Source organism: Eurytemora carolleeae, unplaced genomic scaffold (assembly GCF_000591075.1).
Source record: "Eurytemora carolleeae unplaced genomic scaffold, Eaff_2.0 scaffold24, whole genome shotgun sequence".
Classification (NCBI taxonomy): Eukaryota; Metazoa; Arthropoda; class Copepoda; order Calanoida; family Temoridae; genus Eurytemora; species Eurytemora carolleeae.
This window is the reverse complement of record NW_019396080.1, coordinates 235805-258701: the sequence shown is the minus strand read 5'-3', so window position 1 is coordinate 258701 and position 22897 is coordinate 235805. Positions and strand designations below refer to the sequence as shown.

The 22897-nt window shown below is 32.5% G+C and overlaps 2 protein-coding genes and 1 long non-coding RNA gene across 3 annotated transcripts; all 3 read right to left on the bottom strand.

Annotated features, from left to right (window-relative positions):
- Window positions 1–243: 243 nt before the first annotated feature.
- LOC111716068 (propionyl-CoA carboxylase alpha chain, mitochondrial) lies at window positions 244–17726 on the bottom strand. The gene is made up of 21 exons (XM_023491482.1): window positions 17622–17726; window positions 15773–15819; window positions 14815–14901; window positions 14321–14417; window positions 13720–13790; window positions 12755–12823; window positions 12150–12214; window positions 10902–11016; window positions 9753–9898; window positions 9387–9524; window positions 8978–9063; window positions 8132–8262; window positions 7522–7650; window positions 6443–6572; window positions 5510–5555; window positions 4744–4880; window positions 3379–3516; window positions 3071–3146; window positions 2566–2646; window positions 1576–1674; window positions 244–861 (listed from the first exon to the last, which is right to left on the bottom strand). The coding sequence occupies exons 1-21, from the start codon at window positions 17714–17716 to the stop codon at window positions 814–816; spliced, it is 2031 nt and encodes a 676-aa protein (XP_023347250.1). The 5' UTR covers window positions 17717–17726; the 3' UTR covers window positions 244–813.
- LOC111716080 (zinc finger protein 271) lies at window positions 17725–20657 on the bottom strand. The gene is made up of 4 exons (XM_023491493.1): window positions 20027–20657; window positions 19753–19961; window positions 18817–18897; window positions 17725–17836 (listed from the first exon to the last, which is right to left on the bottom strand). Exons 1-4 carry the CDS (start codon window positions 20487–20489, stop codon window positions 17768–17770), a joined length of 822 nt encoding a protein of 273 aa, XP_023347261.1. The 5' UTR covers window positions 20490–20657; the 3' UTR covers window positions 17725–17767.
- Window positions 20658–20862: 205 nt separating this feature from the next.
- On the bottom strand, window positions 20863–22838 carry LOC111716088 (uncharacterized). The gene is made up of 2 exons (XR_002768410.1): window positions 22696–22838; window positions 20863–21974 (listed from the first exon to the last, which is right to left on the bottom strand). It is a non-coding gene; the product is annotated as an uncharacterized LOC111716088 (long non-coding RNA).
- Between the last annotated feature and the right edge of the window lie 59 nt (window positions 22839–22897).

The window sequence follows — 22897 nt, the reverse complement described above, 5'->3', positions numbered from 1 at the left end:
ATAAGTATTGTATTAACATATATTCTCTCTTCTTTCTATATAGGACCTTAGAAAGTTACTGAAGCCACCACTTTTTATAAAACCCCTGACACCCTTTTAAATAAAGATATAGTTCAAGTAAATACTTTATGTACGAATAAATATAAATAGTTTGAATTGAAGATATTACTAATCTATTCTAGAAGTTCATGTCTCTATTATCATAATTATATATTTTTATTTATAAATTCTAATGAAAACTAATTTCTTCCCATTATTTATTAACAAATTAAGACTACAAAATATTAACACATAGCACCGTTTCTGTATGAATTTAAATGCATTCTAAAAATTTATTTTGTTTTATTTTAAATAAAATCTACTCTTGAAAACCAAGAATCTGAAACCAGGGTTCATACAGCTACATAGAGATTACAAGTTAAAATGGGTTCACTACTACATACAGAATAGTCAGTCCAAATATTTATGACAATTTAACTGTTAGAAGCTCTTTGAAAATTGCCCAGAATTTTTTAAAAATTATTTAATGAAAGGTTTTAAAAATCTTGACTCTATTTATTAACCGTCTCAAGAATATTGGAACTTTACTTATTTTGGAAGTACAAATATTTTGTATATTGGATTTAGTGTACATACACACACATTTAAGCTAACAGGATGTACACTGTACTTTATTGGCTAAATCAAATTCGGAAGGGTCTAGGATGTAACGTAGGATGTATTTTAATGAAATATGGCTCAAGGATGTGTAATAGTGTGAGTGTGTTGAAAGAATTATACCCCTATCCAACTATAAAGTGAACTAGCGAAGAATTATTCAATCTCTATCATTATCTGTTCATCCTCCACAGTATCTCCAACCTTAATAATTTTACAAATTAATTGAAAACATAAATCAACAAATAAATAATCGTGTTTTAGATGACATTTGTAGGGGGTAGTGTCCCCCCTGGACTCCTAAGGGTGGGATGTGGCCCCCCGCCCCTAGAATATGTTTAATTTAAAAACTAAAGAACACCAAAACAATTGAATTTACTTTAAAATTCCACATTTTTAACTAAACGGACATAATTTTTTCTTTTGAACTTAGCATAATTCCAACTCTCCCGGCCCCACACCCATGACCCATGATAATATCATTCATACGCCACGAATTGATAAGAAAAATATTTCCACCGAAGTTTAGTAATAACTATTTATAATACTGTTATTTTGGTTCGCAGTGTTATATAGATTTTGGACAGAAATTTTCTCTTTATCGAGAGGGTTCAAGCCTTTTTAGACTTAATTTTGTCCCGAGCTTTAGTTGATTCTGATTTTATTTTCATTTCAGTTGAAAAGAAATATTTTGGAAATCTTAAATTTGTTGGAGAAAATCCGGGAACCAATCAATACAGCTAATCAAACTTTATAGTAAGATGATCACTTTATAGCACGTTCATTATGAAATTCACGATGAAGTTAGGAAGAATGATAAAGGACACAATAGTTTCATAAAATCTTAACAAACATGGCGTCGGCACAACTCCAACTATTTCAACGAATCAACAATAAACTTTAGGTGTGAAAGTTGACCTTAACATGAACAGCCTTGACAACCCCAGCTACTCCGCTGGTCAGACTGTTCTGCATTTTCATGGCTTCAACAACAGCACACTCCTGGCCTTCACCAACCTTCACAAACAAAAGTAAAATCGTGAAGTTGAATCAATGAATTAACAAGTAAACGCAATAATGCAGCCATGTAACAATTTAGCAACCAATCAATGTTCAATGAACAAATCAATGAACCAATCAATGAACCAATCAATGAACCAATCAATGAACCAATCAATGAACCAATCAATGAACCAATAAACCAATCAATGAACCAATCAATGAACCAATGAATCAATGAACCAATGAACCAACCAATGAACCAATCAATGAACCAATCAATGAACCAATCAATGAACCAATGAACCAATGAACCAATGAACCAATCAATGAACCAATGAACCAATGAACCAATGAACCAATGAACCAATGAATCAATGAACTAATAAATCAATGAACCAATGAACCAATAAACCAATGAACCAACGAACCAATGAACCAATAAACCAATGAACCAATAAACCAATAAAACAATGAACCAATGAACCAATGAACAAATGAACCAATGAACCAATGAACCAATAAACCAATGAACCAATGAACCAATAAACCATTGAACCAATAAACCAATGAACCAATAAACCAATGAACCAATGAATCTATGAATCCATGAACCAATGAATCAATGAATCAATGAATCAATGAACCAATGAACCAATGAATCAATGAACCAATGAGCCAATGAACCAATGAACCAATGAACCAATAAACCAATGAACCAATGAACCAATGAACCAATGAACCAATGAACCAATAAACCAATGAACCAATGAACCAATGAACCAATGAACCAATGAACCAATGAATCAATGAATCAATGAACCAATGAACCAATGAATCAATAAATCAATAAATCAACGAATCAATGAATCAACGAATCAATGAATAAGTGAATAAATGAACAACTACCTTATCTCCAACTTGTACAGAAAGGTTTCTAACAACCCCAGGCATAGGAGACAGTATAACTCGGCTAGTGTCGAGTACAGCCTGGCAAAATATCATTATATTAGAACATGCTTTGCATGTCTGTCTGTCTGTTTGTTTATTTTTATCTAATATACGTCAAAACGGCTGAACCGATCGGGCCCAAATTTTGTGTGGGACCTCTGACCCCAGGGAAGGTTTAAGGAACATCAAAATTGGAAAAAAATTCCTGTAAAATAGTCAGAATTTTTGTTGTTGAAAATGCTTTAGTTCGAAAAGAAAAATCCGCCAAAATCTTAACAATGATTTAAAATGGCCGAAGTCTGAAACTCATTAAATATGAGTATCCGAGAGTTGACATGGGACATGTTGTTCTTTATTAAAATTATTAAAGGTTTATCAAATAATCTTGCAAATGTTATTTTTCACCAAATTGTCTCATTGTGCTAGAAATATATTTTTGTAATAAATAAATTAAAAATCCAACCTTAACCGGCATATAATGCTTAAGCCTGGCAGCAGAAGCTGGGATAACCTCAAGGTCTAGAGCTGTTCCTTTATACCTGGATAAATAACGATTTTAAGTATTCACAAAATTTCAGAACCTAAGTTTGAATATTTATCAGAGTCAGGATCAGGATCAGGATCAGAATCAGGATCAGGATCAGAATCAGAATCAGAATCAGAATCAGGATCAGGATCAGGATCAGGATCAGGATCAGGATCAGGATCAGGAAAAGGATCAGGATCAGTTAGAATTAGGACCTGGATCCGGATCCGGATCAGGATAATTACCTAAGCTTAAGAGCTCCATTAGATTTCTTCTCTTTGAGTTGAACAACAATATTCTCTCCGTTTATAAATGTATCGAAGACCGAGTCCGCCAGGTTGAAGTTGTCCACAACCTCCATAGAGCTGGTGGCAAAGCTAACCCTGAAATAGAAAAACTAGATTAGCAATGTTTTAAAAAAATCAAACCTCCTCTCCAATTCAGCAATAATTTGATATGTGGGACTAAGATTTTAGAGGAAAATAAGAATTTTCTAGCGCGTTGTGCGAAACATTTTTTTGGCCCCCCTAAACATTTCAAGGGGGAGCATGCCCCCCCCTTAATCAGGCTTGGGGGGGGGGGCTGGCCCCCACCCTCCTAGTTGTGCGCCTGATGGCGAAACAGTGCCTGGTCTAATTTTGCATGGACTATTATTATTCACCAATCACCGTGATAGCAACATATTGCGTTCAAACTTCTAGCGATACATTTTTCTCGAAAAAGAGACATTAAAGTAATAAAATATTATTTATCTTCGTTAGGATTGTCTTTTCTGAAAAGTCTAATAAAATTCTTTAATTAGCATTGAAGAACTCAAAATTACTTTTCATATTAGTCGAGAAAGTTTTTTGAAGAATCGTGTTATCCTTGCTTCAAGAAGTTTTACATGTAATCTTGTTATATGGAGAAATGTAATTAAATTAATGGAATCTCTTCAAACATGCAATTTATTCAAAAAACAATTTATCTATTTCCTTTGAGTAAAAGGACTGTACGAATAGACATGAAAAGAGGGTTACTAAGTAACCTTTAAAAATTTCTTCAATATTTAATCTTTGATTTAAACAAATTCTTTCTTCACAATGTTACGAAGAAAGTACTCTCCAATTTAGAATACAAATTATATAACCTCAACATACACCTGATTAATGTATACAGATAGAGTTTACAATCACAAAATTGATGATTATATTAACAGTAGAAGTATAAAGCAATTAGGTGGAAAATAGCTCTTGGCTGTTTTGATTATTTTTTCCACCTAATTTTAGTAATAATAACAAAATATTTCAATTAAATAGATTTAAGGAGAACGATTAGAGATCAGGGTGCAAATTTATCATATGCAAAATAGTTTATACATTAATTCGAAGAACTTTAGTGTATATAATATTGAGTGAATGAAATATTGGAAATCAAAAGGCAATTTTTTATCCTTCTAAGAACTTTTAACCAAAAATTTGATTTATTTCCCCTACATTTCATTATTTTCCCCATTTTAGCAAAAAAACCATTAAAAATGTATTCCGCTCCGCGCAAATAAGAGTAACTTCTTGATTATTTTCAAAAGGGAAAAAAGGAAATTTTTCAATAAAATGTACACCCCTCTCTACCTGTATGAGGAGTCTCCTTTGTGAAGAGTCAATGGGATACTTTCTCCTTTGACCATGACCTCTAGTTCCCAGGAGGTCAAAGGTCGATAATTCCGGACCATCGTGTCAGTTAAACGGTTGTTCGCTCTCAGACTTTCCTGAACAGACAATTCCGATTAGGGTTTCCAGCGAAAAGGGGAAATCGTTTTGCGAAAATTTCAGATTGTTTGCGAAAAAATTATTTTTCACATTTCGTTTGCACGCGAAAAATGCGAAAATTTCCACAAGTTTTTTTGCGCAATTAATTGCGCAAGAAACTTTTCTTCGCGAAAATAATTTTCGCATAGTTGAGCATTTTATCGCATACATTTTTTGCGAAAAATACGAAAGTTTTCGTTCGCTGAAAACCCTAATTCCCATTGTTGGGCAAAAAGTAATAACTCCAAATAACAAGTGTAATTTTGTAAGATTTTGTAATTTCAAGTAGTCATAAACATTTTGGAATTTTAGAATTCAAACCAGAGTAGATGATTCTAAAATAATAGTTTGGGACATGTGTTCCATGTCTAAGCTATACGAAGCGTCAAATATTTGAAGAAAAAACATAGAAATATCCTTAGCATGAAATTTCGTAAAATGTCCTTTCTATGTACTATGCATATAGATGTAATATCCCATCTCTGTAATGCTCTATAAAATATATATTCATGAATCTATGAAATGTCCTTTATATATGATGTAAAATATGTAATAAATGTCTATTTCATGTAATGTCCAAAATGTTTACCTTGGCATAGCAGATAGCAGCTAAACTAGCAACTTCTAGTTTCTCCCTAAAATATTAATTTAAATCATCTGATTAAGTAATGGCCCCCTCCTGTCATAGTTCTTCTGCCCCTACAGTCTGAAAAAGAGACCCCTCCCGTGATTAAACTATTGCAGTTTGGCGTTATTTCTGGTTAAACGTCCAATAATGGTAGTAGACTCTACGCAGCAAATTTTCCGCGGCATTCGCGCACAATTCTGTGAATGCAAACAGTAAATTAAGTGAAAGTATTTCTCATATTTGAGAATCAATCAAGTTTTGCTGAGCGACAGACAGTACAAATCAATTGTTTTAACATTAGGGATCGATATTCTAGCTTAGTTTACGTAAGTTAATTGTTAAGATTCTGATACTTGCAACTAATGAGAGTTTAATGTAAATTTAATTGCTTCTGTACTCACATTATATATCAGCATATATTATAAATATAATTTGTAGTTTTGAAATTTCAGATAAAGTTCCAGATTTCTGTTGTGCGCATTGCCGTAAACTGCAAAAATATGCGCGGACGCCGCGGAAAATTTGCTGCGTAGAATCTACTACCATTATTTAACGTTTACCCAGAAATAACGCCACACCCGGTTGAGATAGATAGATAGTCACGGGGGTTGCTCTTCTCAGAAAAAAGAAAGAGATGGATGGTTGNTCCAGTCTACTAATATAAAAATCACAACTATTTTACAAATCTACAAAGGAACAAAGTTTTTGCCACAAACTCAAATATTCTAATCCCTAGAGCAATCTGATGGTGAAAACCTTTGATATTTCAAACTAACACAGTTCATAGTTCGAAATATCAAAGGTCTACGACATTGGGTTGCAATGATATAGGGATTAGAAAATCAGAGTTAGTGGCAAAAACTCAGTTCCTTTATAATTTATTTTAAAACTTACTTTTCGTTAAGATTTATTCCCTTGAATCCGTCCGGGTATGTTTGAGGTAGATATGAGGTAGTAAATACTCCGGAGTTAAATACATCTTCTGTCAGGACATCCCGGAGTAAAGGAATATTATGAGTCACACCTGAAATATTTATCATCCCGGAGTAAAGGAATATTATGAGTTACACCTGAAATATTTATCATACTAGCTTGGGAACCCATCTTTGCCCGTCATAGCTAGTCCCACTGTTCACCCGCCTCTTGTCGTAAATTACGATTTTAGCAATTTTTTCCCAATAAAAGTCGACTCACTCAACTTTAATCTCAAAACCAAGCTAAGAACATTCCCATGGTTCTCCCGAGTTCCCCAAATAATAATTTGAGTCTAACCCCTGACTCTAATTTTCCAACACATTAATCTTTGCAATCTGAACTAGTAACCTTTGATACTTCAAAATATTAATTCTCCTAAATCAAACAATCAAAAGTTTGAAATATCAAAGTCATCAGGTTGCAAAGATATAGGAATTAAGAAAAAAATTCTTTAGCTGATAAATATTAACCATCTTGAAAACAACCAGCTTTGATCAAATAAATGCCAGAGTGTTGTATCCTACGTATTTAAGAAAGAATTATTTACAAATTTTACAATAAAACTGGCCTGACACGATCATATAAATGGGAAAACTTGAGCTGAAAACTTTTGGTCTCAATCTTTTGTACATTTGCAGATTAATTTAATATTTATTCGATATTTCTCGTACCCTGTACAAATAACTGAATGGAAGATTGAGCATTGATCCTCAAACTGCCCGCAGTGGATATCGAAATCAAGCGATCAGCATTATGAGTATCCAATACAAAATTCCCTAGCTCTGAACTAGTTTTTTTTTGTCGCCGCTATAAATTATCTTGAGATCCATAATGGAAATTAATATAATAATAATAATAATAATAATAATAATAATAATAATGATAATAATAATACTAATAAAGAAGATTTAAATAATAATAAAAATAATGCAGATTAGAATAAATCTCACCTCGAATTAAATAATAATAAAAATAATGCAGATTAGAATAAATCTCACCTCGAATAACATAGTGATCCAGAGCATTTACTGAGGTAGCGATAGCATCCTCCCTAGTCGCCCCGTAGCAGGTCAGCTTACAGATCATAGGATCGTAGAACATACTGATCTCTGATCCCTCCTCAATGCCTGCACCAAACAATCATTACCGATCATAGGATCGTAGAACATACTGATCTCTGATCCCTACTCTTTACCTGCACCAAACAATCATTACAGATCATAGGATCGTAGAACATACTGATCTCTGATCCCTGCTCTTTACCTACACCAAACAATCATTACCGATCATAGGATCGTAACACATACTGATCTGTGATCCCTACTCAATACCTGCACCAAACTATCATTACAGATCATAGGATCGTAGAACATACTGATCTCTGATCCCTTTTCAATGACTGCACCAAACATTCATTGAGCAAAAAAAGTAAAAATCAAATGGTATCAAATTGAATGGTATTAATTAATTAGAATGAATTCAAAGAAATGGAATCAATGAAATGAAATGAAATGGAATGGAATCAAATCAAACCAAACCAAACCAAACCAAATCAAACCAAAACAAATCAAACCAAATCAAACCAAACCAAACCAAATCTAATCTGACCTGAGTCGCATCTAACTCCTGGAATATTTCTGGGTTCCTCGTATTTATGAAGACGACCAATGGAAGGCATTCCAAAGTTTTTAAATGGATCTTCTGCATAAACACGGCTCTCAAAAGCCCAACCTCGGATCCTAAAAATTAATCTTTCTAAAAAGGTCATGAGCGCTTTTTCCTTTAAAATTCTAACTATGTCAGTCCATATGTTAAACTAACTGAAAAACCAGACGTTGTCTGTAGAATTTGAAATAAAATATTGAAAAAAGTCATTTTCTCTTAGCTTAGTTAACCGCCCAGGGTACCATGGGTTTCCCTAAGATAAATTCGGCCAATTTGGCACACAGCAGTGTGACCAGCTATAGTTAACATATACATGATTATTATAAGCGGAGAGCTTTATACTATAAATAGCGGATGAAGTGCCCGGTGTTGCCCGTGGAATTAAAATATATTCAAATTTTGACGGAAAATAATTTGGATTTCCTCAAAAATGTTAATTTTATCCAGCCATTTGGCCAACTACAGCTAACATATATAAGCGAAGAGCTTTATTATATAGAAAAAACAAAATTATTGAAATATTATGTGTGGTTTTTAAAGTCTTTTTATTCCTGCGGTTTTTATAAGTTTCCTAATAATTGGTACACTCCCCCCCATGTCAACATAGTGGGGGAGGGGGCGGAAGGACTATATTTTTGAAATGGAGGGAGGGACTGATTTTTCAGCCAGTTACGCCCTGCCAACAAAATGGTGGTGCGTTTAGAAAAGAGCTTAATCCTGACTTCTACGGGACGATGGTTGATAATTTTTTAATTTTTTGTGATTGTAAACTACAGACTATATTCTTACCCTATATCCTCCTGTTTAAGATGTAGAGGATGACCGTAAGCTGATCTTATCATTTGATGAACTATAGCTTTAGACAACTGGATAGCCTGATCAATAAACATGGGTTAACAGTCATTTATCAAAAAAGTCTAAAGGAAAAATCTTTAAAAATAGTGTTTTTATTGTCTAAAAAAGTTTCTGTATTAAAAATATATTATATACATGTATATTTAACTTTGTCTGTTATTGTAAAACTTTTGTATTTTTGCAAGTCATCGTAATTTTTTTAGGTAAAAAACATGAATATCTTATTTAGCTTTATTCTTACAAAGCTTGTGAAACGGTCCAAGTACTAAATGGAAGGTACATAAAGTCAGGAGTGGTGGGGAGGGGGGATTTCTAGAATAATTGCGATTTTAAATTAAAAAACCTGTTCTCCCATTGCAGCTCTTGTAGCAGGATCTAGGAAAGGACTTGGAGCTTCTTCAATAACTTTCTGATTTCTTCGTTGGATAGAACATTCTCGTTCATTCAGATGGATTGCGTTTCCATGTTTATCACCCAACATCTAGATAGATGCTTATTAATAAATATATAATATATATATATTCAGTGCTTAGGATCCGGATCCGTTGGATCCGCAAGATTTTGGCTTTCTGGATCCGGATCCNTTTTTTTTAAAACGATCGCTTCGTTTTGAAAACGACCACGAAAAAACTAAAAATGAAACGATCGTTTTCAAAAACGATCGATTCATTATATATACATATATCAAATATTGCACTATAAACTCTACCTGTATTTCAATATGTCTAGGAGAATCCACGAATTTCTCGACTATCATCCGATCATCTCCGAAAGAAGACCTGGCTTCCTCACTGCACAGACGGAATGCTAAAGCTGCCTCGTCGTCGTTCCAAGCTATCCTCATACCCTTACCACCTAGAAGGAGAAATTACATATGAAAATAACAAAAATAATTAATTTTGACGCGGATTCAGATTCATTAACAGATATTTGATTATTTATCCAGTTTTTTTTTAACAACACGTATAAATTAAAGATTTACATCACGAATCGCATAGAATTTATTTATGAATTAAGAAAGGGAATTTAAATTTTTTGCTGAATATCTGAGGTAAGAACTATAAAAATGCGCTAGTCTATAATAACTACACTAGATACCCACAGTGGAATATTTTTATTATGCAACTAAGAGCTTAAACTGTGATTACGCTGCTGACTTGAATTTTACCTATATATTAGATGTCCTTTAAAGATCGTAAAAAAATATATCATTTTTTTCGGACCACGAAGACACGGATCAGAGGTTTCTCAAGGGATTAAAAATACATCAGTTTCGACCTCTGAGCTGAAAACTTTAGAATTGGATATCCTTATAACTGATCGCTTAATCTGAATATCCACTGTGGACACTTTTGATTTCTGCTTAATCCGCTCTTTCCCCCTCTTTTATTTGAATATCCTATTCCATACTGCATTCCCACCGATAAGAGTTCTCTGATTAAATGGCGCGCAAAATTTCAAAATTTACCGGCTTTTGATTGGCTGTTAGGAATTGTGTCCTGGACAATTCATTTCAATTTCGAATTTTTTAAACTGTTAAATAAACTTTATAATGAATTAGGTGAATAAAAAACATCATTTGATTTATAGTTAATTATATTGGAAAATAATCGTTTGTAAAGTTGAATGCATAGAGTCTATGTGAAAGGATCATTGGTCAATTATGAAACCAGCCTATTCCATAATTAATTTGGTTTTCTTTTAACAATAATTTTAGATTTTATATAAAATGATATTCCAGGGCCCAACAGGTTATATAGCATGAATATGTGAAGTACACCTGCAGTATGGAAACAGTACAATAAAATGGCCGTTTTACACTTTTTTCTATTTACAGGACAGATCTGGATAAGTTTACCTCCTCCAGCTGAAGCTTTAACCATGACTGGATATCCGATATCCTTACTCAGAGCAACACAGTGATCAGCATCCTCTATAACACCGTCATAGCCAGGGATACCATTCACACCAGCCTACAGGAAGATAAAGAGCTGGATATAAGTACCCATGATGTAATCAAATCAAATCAAATCAAATCAAATCAAATCAAATCAAATCAAATCAAATCAAATCAGATCAGATCAGATCAGATCAGATCAGATCAGATCAGATCAGATCAGATCAGATCAAATCAAATCGTCTTAGGGACGCCCTAACCAACCACATTTCAACCCCAAGATGACCTTCCTAAATCAAGGAAGATGCATATGTGCTTACAGCTAGTGATAGACGTTTGCATGCTAAAAAACTTGACCTTTTCATTTTTAGTTTGATTTTTGAGTTTTTTTAACCCTATCACATGGACACTCGGCATTATGCCAGATTACAAGTCTAATAAATCAAATCAGTCGTATGTAATATTTATGTATGATCTGGAGTCAAAGATGAATAATTTATGATCACTGATTAGAATTCAAGTTGCTTGTCCTTGAAATGAACAGGACAACATTAAGTCAAGATTGAAGACGATGCAAGCTCCGTGATGAGCGATCACTGATTAGGTTTCAAAATTCATGACATATATCTTTTTAATGCATGATTAAAAATCCAAGATGTATGATCCGGTTTTCAGGATGAACAATCTATAATACAAGATGCATGATCCAGGTTTCAAGATGATCAATCTCTAATCCAAGATGCATGATCCAGAAGTCAAGATGATCAATCTCTAATCCAAGATGCATGATCCAGGATTCAAGATGATCAATCTCTAATCCAAGATGCATGATCCAGGATTCAAGATGAGCAATATTTAATACAAGATGCATGATCCAGGATTCAAGATGAACAATCTATGATACAAGATGCATGATCCAGGATTCAAGATGAACAATCTATAATCCAAGATGTATGAACCAGGATTCAAGATGAAGAATCTCTAATCCAAGATGTATGATTCAGGATTCAAATTGTATAATCTTAAATGTATGTTCCAGGATTCAAGATTAACAATCTATAATCCAGGATTCAAAATGTATAATTTAAAATGTATGATCCGGGATTCAAGATGAACAATCTATAATCCAAGATGCATAATAAAGATTAAAATGAAAAATGTGCAAAAAACCATAAAAAAACAAGCAAAAAGACTAAACTAAAATTTTACCTGGGTTGCCAATCGTTTACTGGCCAACTTGTCTCCCATTTCAGAGATTGCTTTGCTATTAGGACCTAAACAGGTTTTTTATTTTTTATTTCTATTTGGTTAGATTTTTGCAATATGATAGAAATAGATTTTAATTTTTTTTTAAGGAATATAAATAAAGCCATGAATTTTTTATGTCTAATTTCTGAAATAATATTGAGCCTCCTTGATACATTAGCTGTTGCTGTTTAATTTTACACCCAACCATCCATTGAAACCTTTTAGGTTTAGAGTGATCGAAAAGGATGAATTTATCGTGAAGATGATACAAAATAAATAAATTTATATTTTCAGCAATGGTGAAAATACATCATGTAATTTAAACAAAATGTTTTACTAGTTCCATTATGCAAACTGTTTTCCTTCTTACAGAAAAAAAACTTATAGGATTTTATTTTTTAAATTAAAACTCAGCAGATATTTTTGAAGCAAAAAAACTGATTAAACAAAATTAAGCAATTAACCAATGTAACCAATGATTTACATGAAAGGATTAATTCGCCATAAGGTGTCCAAATTGGGTTTTAAAAAAATTCTGAAGAAAAAAATGTACCCAATAATATTACCTATAAACTTGACACCAGCCTTTTCTAACTCTGCTACAAACAGTGTGTTCTCAGATAAAAATCCATATCCTGATCATTATATACAATGTAAACTTTTCTCAATATGGGGGGGGGAGTCCCCCCCATATTAAACTCTATAGATGTAAACAGGGTGTTCTCAGATAAAAATCCATATCCTGATCATTATATACAATGTAAACTTTTCTCAATATGGGGGGGGGGAGTCCCCCCCATATTGAACTCTATAGAATGTAAACAGGGTGTTCTCAGATAAAAATCCATATCCTGATCATTATATACAATGTAAACTTCCCTCAATATGTATATCATGCTTCAGCCCTGTATTTCTGCAACTTTTGGACTTTGTGCAGTACTGAACACAGTAAATAACACCGGAATGATGGTGAACAATGTTAATAACACAGGAATCAAATTTGGAGTTTTTTTGTTTTCAAGAATTTTTCATTTTTTTTTTCAATCCAATTTCATTTTAAACTGCGACTTAAAGAGCATTATATTAAAATTACATCTAAACAAATAGAACTGTTTTTTCTATTTGTTTGAGCTATTTTTTGAAATTAATTCTCTGGATACTATCCTCTTTCGCCGGCGCGGTTCTGACAAACATTAAGAGTGAAGTTGGATGTAACTATGTATGTACTATGTAGTATGCAAGGTAAGTAGCTTAATATCCTAAATACCAACAGATTAAAGAATCCTAAATGGACAAAAAATTATCTAAATTAAGAATACGATTTAGATTTAAAAGTTAGTCCTTTTATTTAAGTAAACTAAGTTGAGGAAAATTAAGTAAAAAAACTGAATTTTTATATTTCCATATTCTGTTGGAGTGAGTTGCAAACCTTTACAAATATTAGCTGCATAATTTTAAAACGTTTCAGTGGACACGATAAAATGAAAAAATGTGTTAATTTTAGTTATTGATTAATATTACAATTATATTCCTGGATGAACAGCTTCAGCTCCAGTTTGTTTAACAGCGTCCAGAATCTTCTCCATTACTAGGTAGGATTCCCTGAACATGACTAGAATTAGTAGGATTCACTGAACATTACTAGATTTCGTAGGATTCCCTGAACATGACTAGATTTATTAGGATTCACTGAACATTACTAGATTTAGTAGGATTCACTGAACATTACTAGATTTAGTAGGATACACTGAACATTACTAGTTCACTGAACATTACTAGATTTCGTAGGATTCCCTGAACATTACTAGATTTAGTAGGATTCACTGAACATTACTAGATCTATTAGGATTCCCTGAACATGACTAGATTTGGTAGGATTCCCTGAACATTACTAGATTTGGTAGGATTCCCTGAACATTACTAGATTTCGTAGGATTCACTGAACATTATTAGATTTTATAGGATTCCCTGAAAATGACTAGATTTATTGGGATTTACTGAACATTACTAGATTTCGTATGATTTCCTGAACATTACTAGATTTAGTAGGATTTCCTGAACATTACTAGATTTAGTAGGATTCACTGAACATTATTGGATTTTATAGGATTCCCTGAACATAACTAGTATACCTGGCTGGAGCAGGACCGATGTTAATTGCTTCGTCCGCCATTTTCACAAACAGACCCATACTGTCCGCTACACTGTGTACTGCCACGGTCTTAATTCCTAGATATCATTTCATTTCAGGAAATAAGTTTTTTAAACATTGTTCGCGAGAACAGAGTGAGGTTCTAGAATGATTCGCAACAGGGCTATTTCTAATTGAATTTGTCTTGCACATTTTAGTAGAAACTGTACAGTTACAAATAACAAAAAACAGATATAATGAAGCCGGCAGTTATTCTACGGTTTTCTGGTTATTACAGTACAACATTCAATGTTAAACGTTTGTAATGTTGAATATACATAATTCAAATTATTTCATAAACTTCACGTTTTATCTAAAAAAGAATTTTTCATAACAAAATGTCTCACGACGATCTTTAGCAGTCAAAATTATTTGAAGAACTAAAATCTAGTATGAATAACTTTTTTGTAATAATTTTTTAAATATATGTGTTACCCATTTTTCTGCAAGTCCTGATTACTCTGCAAGCTATCTCTCCTCGGTTGGCAATTAATATTTTACCAAAGGTTGGTTCAGTCGGATCTAAAATATTAGTTATTATTGTTAGTTTCCCACAAATTCCGAATGCTGCGTAACCTTTTCCATCTGCTTTCGGCTTCGCTACATTTTTATTTACTAACCATGTTTCTTAAAAAGCATGTTTGTAGAAACCAAAATTGGAATTATGTTGTTAATTTAATCTATAAAAGGCTCTTCGCTCATCTATATATAAATTTGGCTTGTCTTGGTGTCTGTCTGTTTGTTGTATCCAATAACCGTCAAAACGGCTGAACCGATCGGGCCCAAATTTTTTGTGGGACATCACGTGACCACAGGGAAGGTTTAAGAATTATAAAAATTAAAAAATGTGTTTTAAAGGTTTTTAATTTTGTAAAAAATTTAAATTCTTGAAAATCCGCGATTTTTTTTTAAATCCGCAAAATTTTTTCTTCTTTGTTTTAAGACAAAAAGAACATGTTCACAATTTAAATAGAAGATGGGCGCGAAGCGCCCTAAAAGCCTAGTATACATATATCTATACATAAATTTAGCAAGGAAGGTTTATGAATTATCAAAATTTTAAAAATTTGGGTTTAAAAGTTTCTTATTCTTGTAAAATTTTGAAATTGTGCGAAAAAATATTATGAAATCCGCAAACTTTTTTTATTTTTGTTTTATACTGTACAAAGAGAAGATGTTCAGAGATAAAGCCACAGTTAAAAGTTGCAATAGAAGATGGGCGCGAAGCAATATTTGTATATTAATATGTGAGCTGGCCAAAAGGCGTGATCAAATTGGCGGGGGGTAACATAGGCTAAAAACTTTTGATTTTTAAAAATATATTTTTTTAAAATTCGAAATAGTAATATTGGTAATCATTTTGCTTTAAGTTAAAAGGAAAATTGAAACCTACCAATTTCATGAGCTGTATAGATCTCTTCCCATGGTTCAGACTTGTAACTGGATAATTAATGATTATTAATATTTTATAAATCAACTTCTGAAAAATAATTGTTATTTCCAACTTTAAATTTATTTCCCAAATCATCATAAATCATTATTGAAAATACCCTTGGCTGGAGAAATGTATGGGTCCGTTTAAGTTGTATTTTTATGTTTTAACAATATAACATTATTTCCTTGTGTGTTCATTACATTCAGAACCCGTGTTATGTATTTGACGGTCTTGCAGACTAATTATGCCCCCCTTCAATCGCGAAAGTCAATTCTTTAGTGAAGAACAATTCTAAGAACAATTTCTTTTGTGACACTTTTTGATTGGAGGTCGTCTTCGTTAGCTGCAAGTCTGCAAGTTTTGACCTCTATGTCTCTTTTTTTGAGATCTGTGATTTCGCAATACACAAGAAAAATGCTTTCAATAATTACGGCGATAATTCATTTCTATGTAAAAAAAACAGTTAGAAGAACAAATTATTTTAGGTACGTTTTTGATTTGAGGTCGTCTTCATTAGCTAACGGGCACTGCAAGTTTTGACCTATATCTGAAATCTGTTTTTTTTTCGCAATAAGCATGCAATATGCTTTAAATTATTACGGCGTTAGTCAACTCTTATGTGAAAGGCCAATAAAAAACAATTTCTTTTATGACACTTTTTGATTGGAAGTCGTCTTTGTTGGCTAACTCGCACTCCAATTGTTTACCTAAATGTACTCTTTTTTGAGATTGGTGATTTCGCAATGAGCATGCAATAAGCTTCCAATTATTACAGCGATAGGCATTTCTAATGTTAAAAACAATTCTAAGAACAATTTCTTTTATAACACTTTTTGATTGGAGGTCGTCTTCTTATGCTAAATGTCACACAGATCCAGAAAAAGAGTACATTTAGGTCAAAAAATATTAGTGCCCGTTAGCTTAAGAAGACGACCTCCAATCAAAAAGTATCATAAATGAAATTGTTTCTAGAATTGATTTTTACAGTAGAAATGACTATCGCCGTGAATATTGTAAGCATAATGCTTGCATATTGTGAAATAACAGATTTCAGAAAAAAGGTATATAAAGGTCAAAACTTGCAGTGCCCGTTAGCTAATGAAGACGACCTCTAATCAAAAACTGTCATAAAAGAATTTGTTCTTAGAATTGTTTTTTTTTTGCATAGAAATGGACTATCGCCATAATGATTGGAAGCATTTGTATTGTGTCACAGATCTCAGAAAAAGACATGAAGGTCAAAACTTGCAGCGCCAGTTAGCTAACACAGACGACCTCTTTTCAAAAAGTATCATAAAAGAAATTGTTCTTAGAACTGTTTTTTACATAAGAATTGACTTTCGCCGTAATGATTTCAAGCAAATGGTTTTATTTATGAAAATTCACTACCCCCACCCCCCCTAATATACATGACGGTTTAAAATTAAATTATTTTAGTCCATCCTTGGTGCACTTTTACTTTTCCAAACCACTCCGGAGTGAAAGTGATTGTTCGCGTTAATTCAATTTACCCTCCAATCCCCGATTCACAACGATACCCTTTATAGTGTTATCTGATCAAAATATAAATCAGATATCAATGTCTATTGAAAGCTGATTATTATCAATTTGGGTTTCTCTACAAAATTAACATGCGATTTCTACTGCAGGTAAACATTTGTCAGAATTTAACACTAAAACGACAACATCTTTCACATTATTGACCAGATAAAGGTTTTAAGGATACCGTTGTAAATCGGGCGTTACAATCTTTCCACGGAGGGTCACTTGAAATTACGCTTTAAGTCTCTTTAAAACAATGTTTCACCTGGCACATCTGCATGTAGAAGAAGAAAAATTCCTCGAAATTAATATCTTATTATTTTGTAGAATAGATTTTAATAATATTTTCGAGGTCGCCATACTTGCAATTCTGAAATTAAATTTTACGACTACAGATTTTTAGTTAAAGATTTAAATAATTAAATAGTAGATTTGTTCTTCTTGGTCTTCTGATTCTTCTTGTTCAGTGTTCTCCTCAACCTGAATCATGGTAATGCGTTCTTTCAAAATATAAAAACCATTGCCATCACTGTAACCATTAACCATGATCATCATAAGAACGGAGACATGATTCCAGTGCTTAGGATCCTTTACATTTTTATACGGATGCGGATCCGTATCCAAATCCGGATCTTTATCTTTCTTGAAGATTTACTGGGTTAAAAAAAATAATTAAAAAGAAGAATTTTCAAATTATTTTTCTTCTTTTTTTTACCAATTTTTAAGCTAAAACTTGATGTTCACCATTTTTAGTGTAATCTCTCTTTTTTAACAGTCCAGATTTGGGGTTTGAGAGCAAACATTTTTGTTAAGCTTCTGGCAGGTATTTGGCCCTTGGATCCGGATCATAAGCACAGCTTTTTACTTTTACCTAATAAAATTTATCTGAATTATTAAGAAGGTTTCCGAAAGGTAAAGAGCGCACCTTAACAAAAAAATCAGTTTTATTTCATTTTTCAGTTAATCCAGTTAATTAAGTAAATTAAGTAAATTAAGGGTAAAACTATTTCATCAAAAATGTCAATTCCTTTTTGCACAAGGAAAGAAATATACTGTAGTAAATAATAAGCAACATTTGTAAAAGATTTTTTTTAAAAGTCTAAACTCATTCAGTTATTAACGCGTGAAATAAACACTAAACAGAGATCGTAAGGGTTGGTCAATATTTTTTTTTTTTTACATATTTATTGTCAATATAGGTATCAAAAGATGAGCANATTTTTGCAAAAAAAAAGCAAAAATCTGAATGAGTTTGAAAGTTATATAAAAAGTATTCTCAAATGATTTATTTGAATGTAGAGTGGATTTGAGCATGTTTATCAAATGTCAATTAGTTTCAACCTTTCGTAAATATTTAGTATTGAATTGAATTAATCATCTTTGAAATCTTTCCTTCGAAAATTATAAAAATTTCTATTCTTTCGAAAGTGTACTTTAGTAAATTTGACGAATGCATTTTCCTGAGCGATAACAACTTCATGTGAATAGTTAGGAATAAATACTAGCTCCTTGTCACCCAGATCACAGCCCTCCGCATTTATCTAAATATTTTACAGTGCTTTTCTGAATGAATAAACTTTAAAATGGCAATTTAACAATTTAACATTTTCTGTCAGGGTTAAAGCGGCTGTAAGCGTAATTTCAAGTGACCTTTCATGCAGAGATGTGCCAGTCACTTTCGGAGAGAAGCCGTATATAAAAATGAACAGTTTAAAAAAACACAATTACAGATATCTAATTCATACTTTCTCAGACAAAGGTTTTAAGGGTACTGTTTAAGGGTACTGTTTAAGGCTACTGTTTTAAATCAGGCATTGTCATCTTTGAATGGAGGGTTACTTGAAATTATGCTTACAGTCTCTTTAGGGAACCAGTGCTGAAATTTTTAGAATGGTGAATACCGAGATCAATGCTTGATCTCCTCTTTTTCTTAATCTCCAGATTAAATGTTGCTTGTTCTCCTCATGTTATTAATCACCGGATTAATTAACAGATCAGGATTTAGAATGAGCTATCCTTAATCCCGATTTCTTAATCTGAGTATCCAATGGACACACTTTTGATTTTCTTTTTAAATCGTTCTTTCTTGGATATAGTAGAGAAAAATCACAAACCAGTTTTTAAAATTAGAGAGTCCCTCCCGATTCTGTATATTAATCTTAAATGGCGCGCAATATTTCAAATTTATCGGCTTTTTAGATACAACTCTGATTGGTTAAATTTTATACACTTTTCAGGATACAAGTACTAGATTAAGTTAGTCTCGATATTAAGAAAAAGTGAGGATCAAGCATTAATCTCGATATCCACTATTATAAAGTTTTTACCTTTGATCAATGAACTGAAGAAAAGGGTCAAAATTAAGTGCCATCACAATGTAAAAATATGCAGCAAACCTGAATTTCATGGGATGCACTGCTCCAGCCAAATTCTTCTCTCGACTTAACCTTTAAGTGAGTTTTTCTGTGTTTTAACAAGTAATCAGCTCGAGCAAATGCTTTTTCACAGAGATCACAAGAAAACTTTTTATCCAAGTGCAATGGTTTATGTTTCAGTAAAGATTCATTTGTTCCAAAGGATTTTCCACAGGTTTCACAAACAAAATCTAGAACAGAAAAAAAAACAAATTAAAAAAAATGTTCGAAATAGATTGAAAAAGTAATTTTTTACCTAGTTCCTTGCTGTGGTTTTTCTGGTGTTGGCGTAATTTGTAAATATTTGAAAATACTTTATCACAGATTTCACATTTTGTGTTCACAGCTTCTTTAGGGAGAATGGGGTTCATTGGTTTTGAGCAGGTTTTCATGTGTCTGTTCAGAATACTTCGACTAGAGAAGTATTTTGTGCATAGATGACAGGGATGGGTAAGCCTTGCTTCTAGACTAGTGTGTGTAGATTCATGGTTAACAAGGTTTTCTATTCGACTCGTAGAAAATCCACAACTTCGAAATGAACAGATAAAATCTTTCACATTTTCATGAGTTCTCATGTGGCGTTTGAGATCACTTGAAGTAGTAAATTTAAAACCACAGTTATCACATATATACTTCTTAATTCCTTCATGAAACATGATATGCTTCTTTAAATCCCCCTTGTACTGTGTTGAATAGTCACAAGCATCACATGAATACATTTTCTATAGATAGAAAAGAAAAAGATAGAAGAAAATTAAGAGTAAAGATACGACCACGATATTCCACCAGAAATAGAAATCCAGCCTTACTCTACGCATTCCTTGGTTTTGGCACGCTTGAAGGGAGTATTCGTTAAGGAATCAGAGCTGATGAATTTACCATTGGTTTCTGAAAAATATTCAGTTAGAAACAACTATTTAATAGACTAAACTAGATTTATCCAAATTCAAAAATTTTCGTCAAAAATAACCAAGAGATATTTTTTTCATGGTTATTTAAATAGTTAAATTGGTTCTTTATTACAAAAAATGTTATGATTGGTCTGAGCTGTGAGGGGATCTTTTAAATCTTAAAATGTTGCAATTTTTTTTCTTTAAAAGAACTTTTTTAGCTTGAGAATGTTAACTTTAAATAAAATTAGCGGGTTGCAGGATTAAAATAATGGAGCCAGGGGGGGGAAGGGGGTTGGGAGCAAAACAGAAGGGGTGTCAGGTTAAAAAAGGTAGGTTGGGATATATACTGTACACTAACACATAAATACAAGCATGTTATACTCAAGGTTGAAATATCTGAAAACTACAAAGATCATACAAAAAATATGCCATAACCTACGCAAACCAGAAACTCAGCATTAGTACTTGTAATGTTAAAATATCACAGAAAAAAATCAAAATTTGCTTTGAATATACGAGATCTTATCTCCAGTAAATTAGAAAAAAATAAGGGTTATCTATTTTTCAGAAGTATTTATCCTCTTCTTATGCTTAGATGTTAAAAATGTTCCTCAGTAGATGACGAGAATATTTCTGAAATATGTACATTCCTGTACTGTACTGTACTGTAAACCATAAAAAAAACTCTATTAAATATTGCAATATACCTCACTAATTTGTCGAATACTACCTAAATCAATAATTCGCTTCTGGCTAAGGAATAATGAAAATGTGAAATTTACTTGGAATTTAAAACAATTGGAAGATCTTGTGGAAATAACCATTCATGACTTAATATTTATTTGGAATGGAGATTATCTCGACGTTTATGTTAGCCTTAACTTAAGTATTATTTTGTCAGCACTAGAGATGATCTGAGCTAAATCGTAGTATCATCTAGTTGAAGTTAAGACTTATATTAGTGTTTACTTAACAGAGATACAGTTGATCTGAGCTTAATCTTAGAATTATCTAGTCTGAGTTAAGACTGATATTATCATGTTTACTAAACAGAGCTACAGTTGATCTGAGCTTAATCTTAGAATTATCTAGTCCGAGTTAAGACTGATATTATCATGTTTACTGAACAGAGCTACAGTTGATCTGAGCTTAATCTTAGAATTATCTAGTCTGAGTTAAGACTGATATTATCATGTTTACAGAACAGAGCCACATTTGATCTTTGCTTGATCTTAGAATTCTTCAGTCGGAGTTAAGACTGATATTATCATCATGTTTACTGAACAGGACCACTGTTTCCTCATCATCCTCCTAAAAATATTTTGTAAAAATCAGAAAATTAATATTATGAGGAGGTACACTGAAAAATTAAAATTATTCTAAAATCTCTATTTAAATCTAAAGACTTGGAAAACAATCTATCAAATGAAATTAGGGTGGTAAGGAGAAGCATTTTTCGATAAATTTACAGATGACCAATTGAATTTTTTTATCCATTCTTAAAATCAATATTAGGGTGCTGTTTGTGCCCTTGACCCCAGAGAGGGGGACTTCACCCCAATATTCCAGGAGGTAGTCTCCCCCAACCCACTCATTAGAGTACTTCAAAAAAATCTAAATCTTAATTCAAAAGGGACTAAACGGAACGAATTACCATATAAATTTCAAGATTTTGATCTTCTTGAAACCACCTCTTAATATTGTAAAAATACAAAGGTGTATATTTTTAAGAATTACACACACCTGGGAGAAGGAAATGATTTATAGAGACCTGGAAAGAAAAAAAAATGAGAAATTGGACAAGAAAAGACTAGTTTTCATTTATTCCATACTTTTAACCAAAACTTTGTTTATTTTCTCATAAATCATTTATTTTCTCCATTTCTTCGAATAAAACCCAGCAAAAAATAACTCGGTACTCGCAAACATATGCCTAACTTGTGGGGGAAAAATGATTTTAAAAAGAGGGGGGAAAAAGGATTTTCCAGGGAAATATACACCCCTGTAAAAACATTGTAGAAAGAATCTTCACCTTCATGTCCTCTATCCTGTAGGATTTTCTAGATTGAACTTGTTCATGAACAGCTGTTCCTCCAACCAAGATCTGATAATATTTAACACTTTAAGGGACTGTAAGCATAATATTAAGCGACCCTCCATGAACAGCTGTTCCTCCAACCAAGATCTGATAATATTTAACACTTTAAGGGACTGTAAGCATAATATTAAGTGAC

Coding starts and splice junctions, on each gene's coding strand:
- LOC111716068 (XM_023491482.1), bottom strand. CDS start 17,716: ATGGCGACCTCGAAAATATTATTAAAATCTATTCTACAAAATAATAAG. Junction 14,418..14,814: donor CAGGACTTGCAGAAAAATGG/GTAACACATATA, acceptor AATGATATCTAG/GAATTAAGACCGTGGCAGTA. Junction 5,556..6,442: donor GGAATAAATCTTAACGAAAA/GTAAGTTTTAAA, acceptor TTAATATTTTAG/GGAGAAACTAGAAGTTGCTA.
- LOC111716080 (XM_023491493.1), bottom strand. CDS start 20,489: ATGTATTCATGTGATGCTTGTGACTATTCAACACAGTACAAGGGGGAT. Junction 19,962..20,026: donor AAACCACAGCAAGGAACTAG/GTAAAAAATTAC, acceptor TTTCTGTTCTAG/ATTTTGTTTGTGAAACCTGT. Junction 17,837..18,816: donor ATGAAGTTGTTATCGCTCAG/GAAAATGCATTC, acceptor ACCATGATTCAG/GTTGAGGAGAACACTGAACA.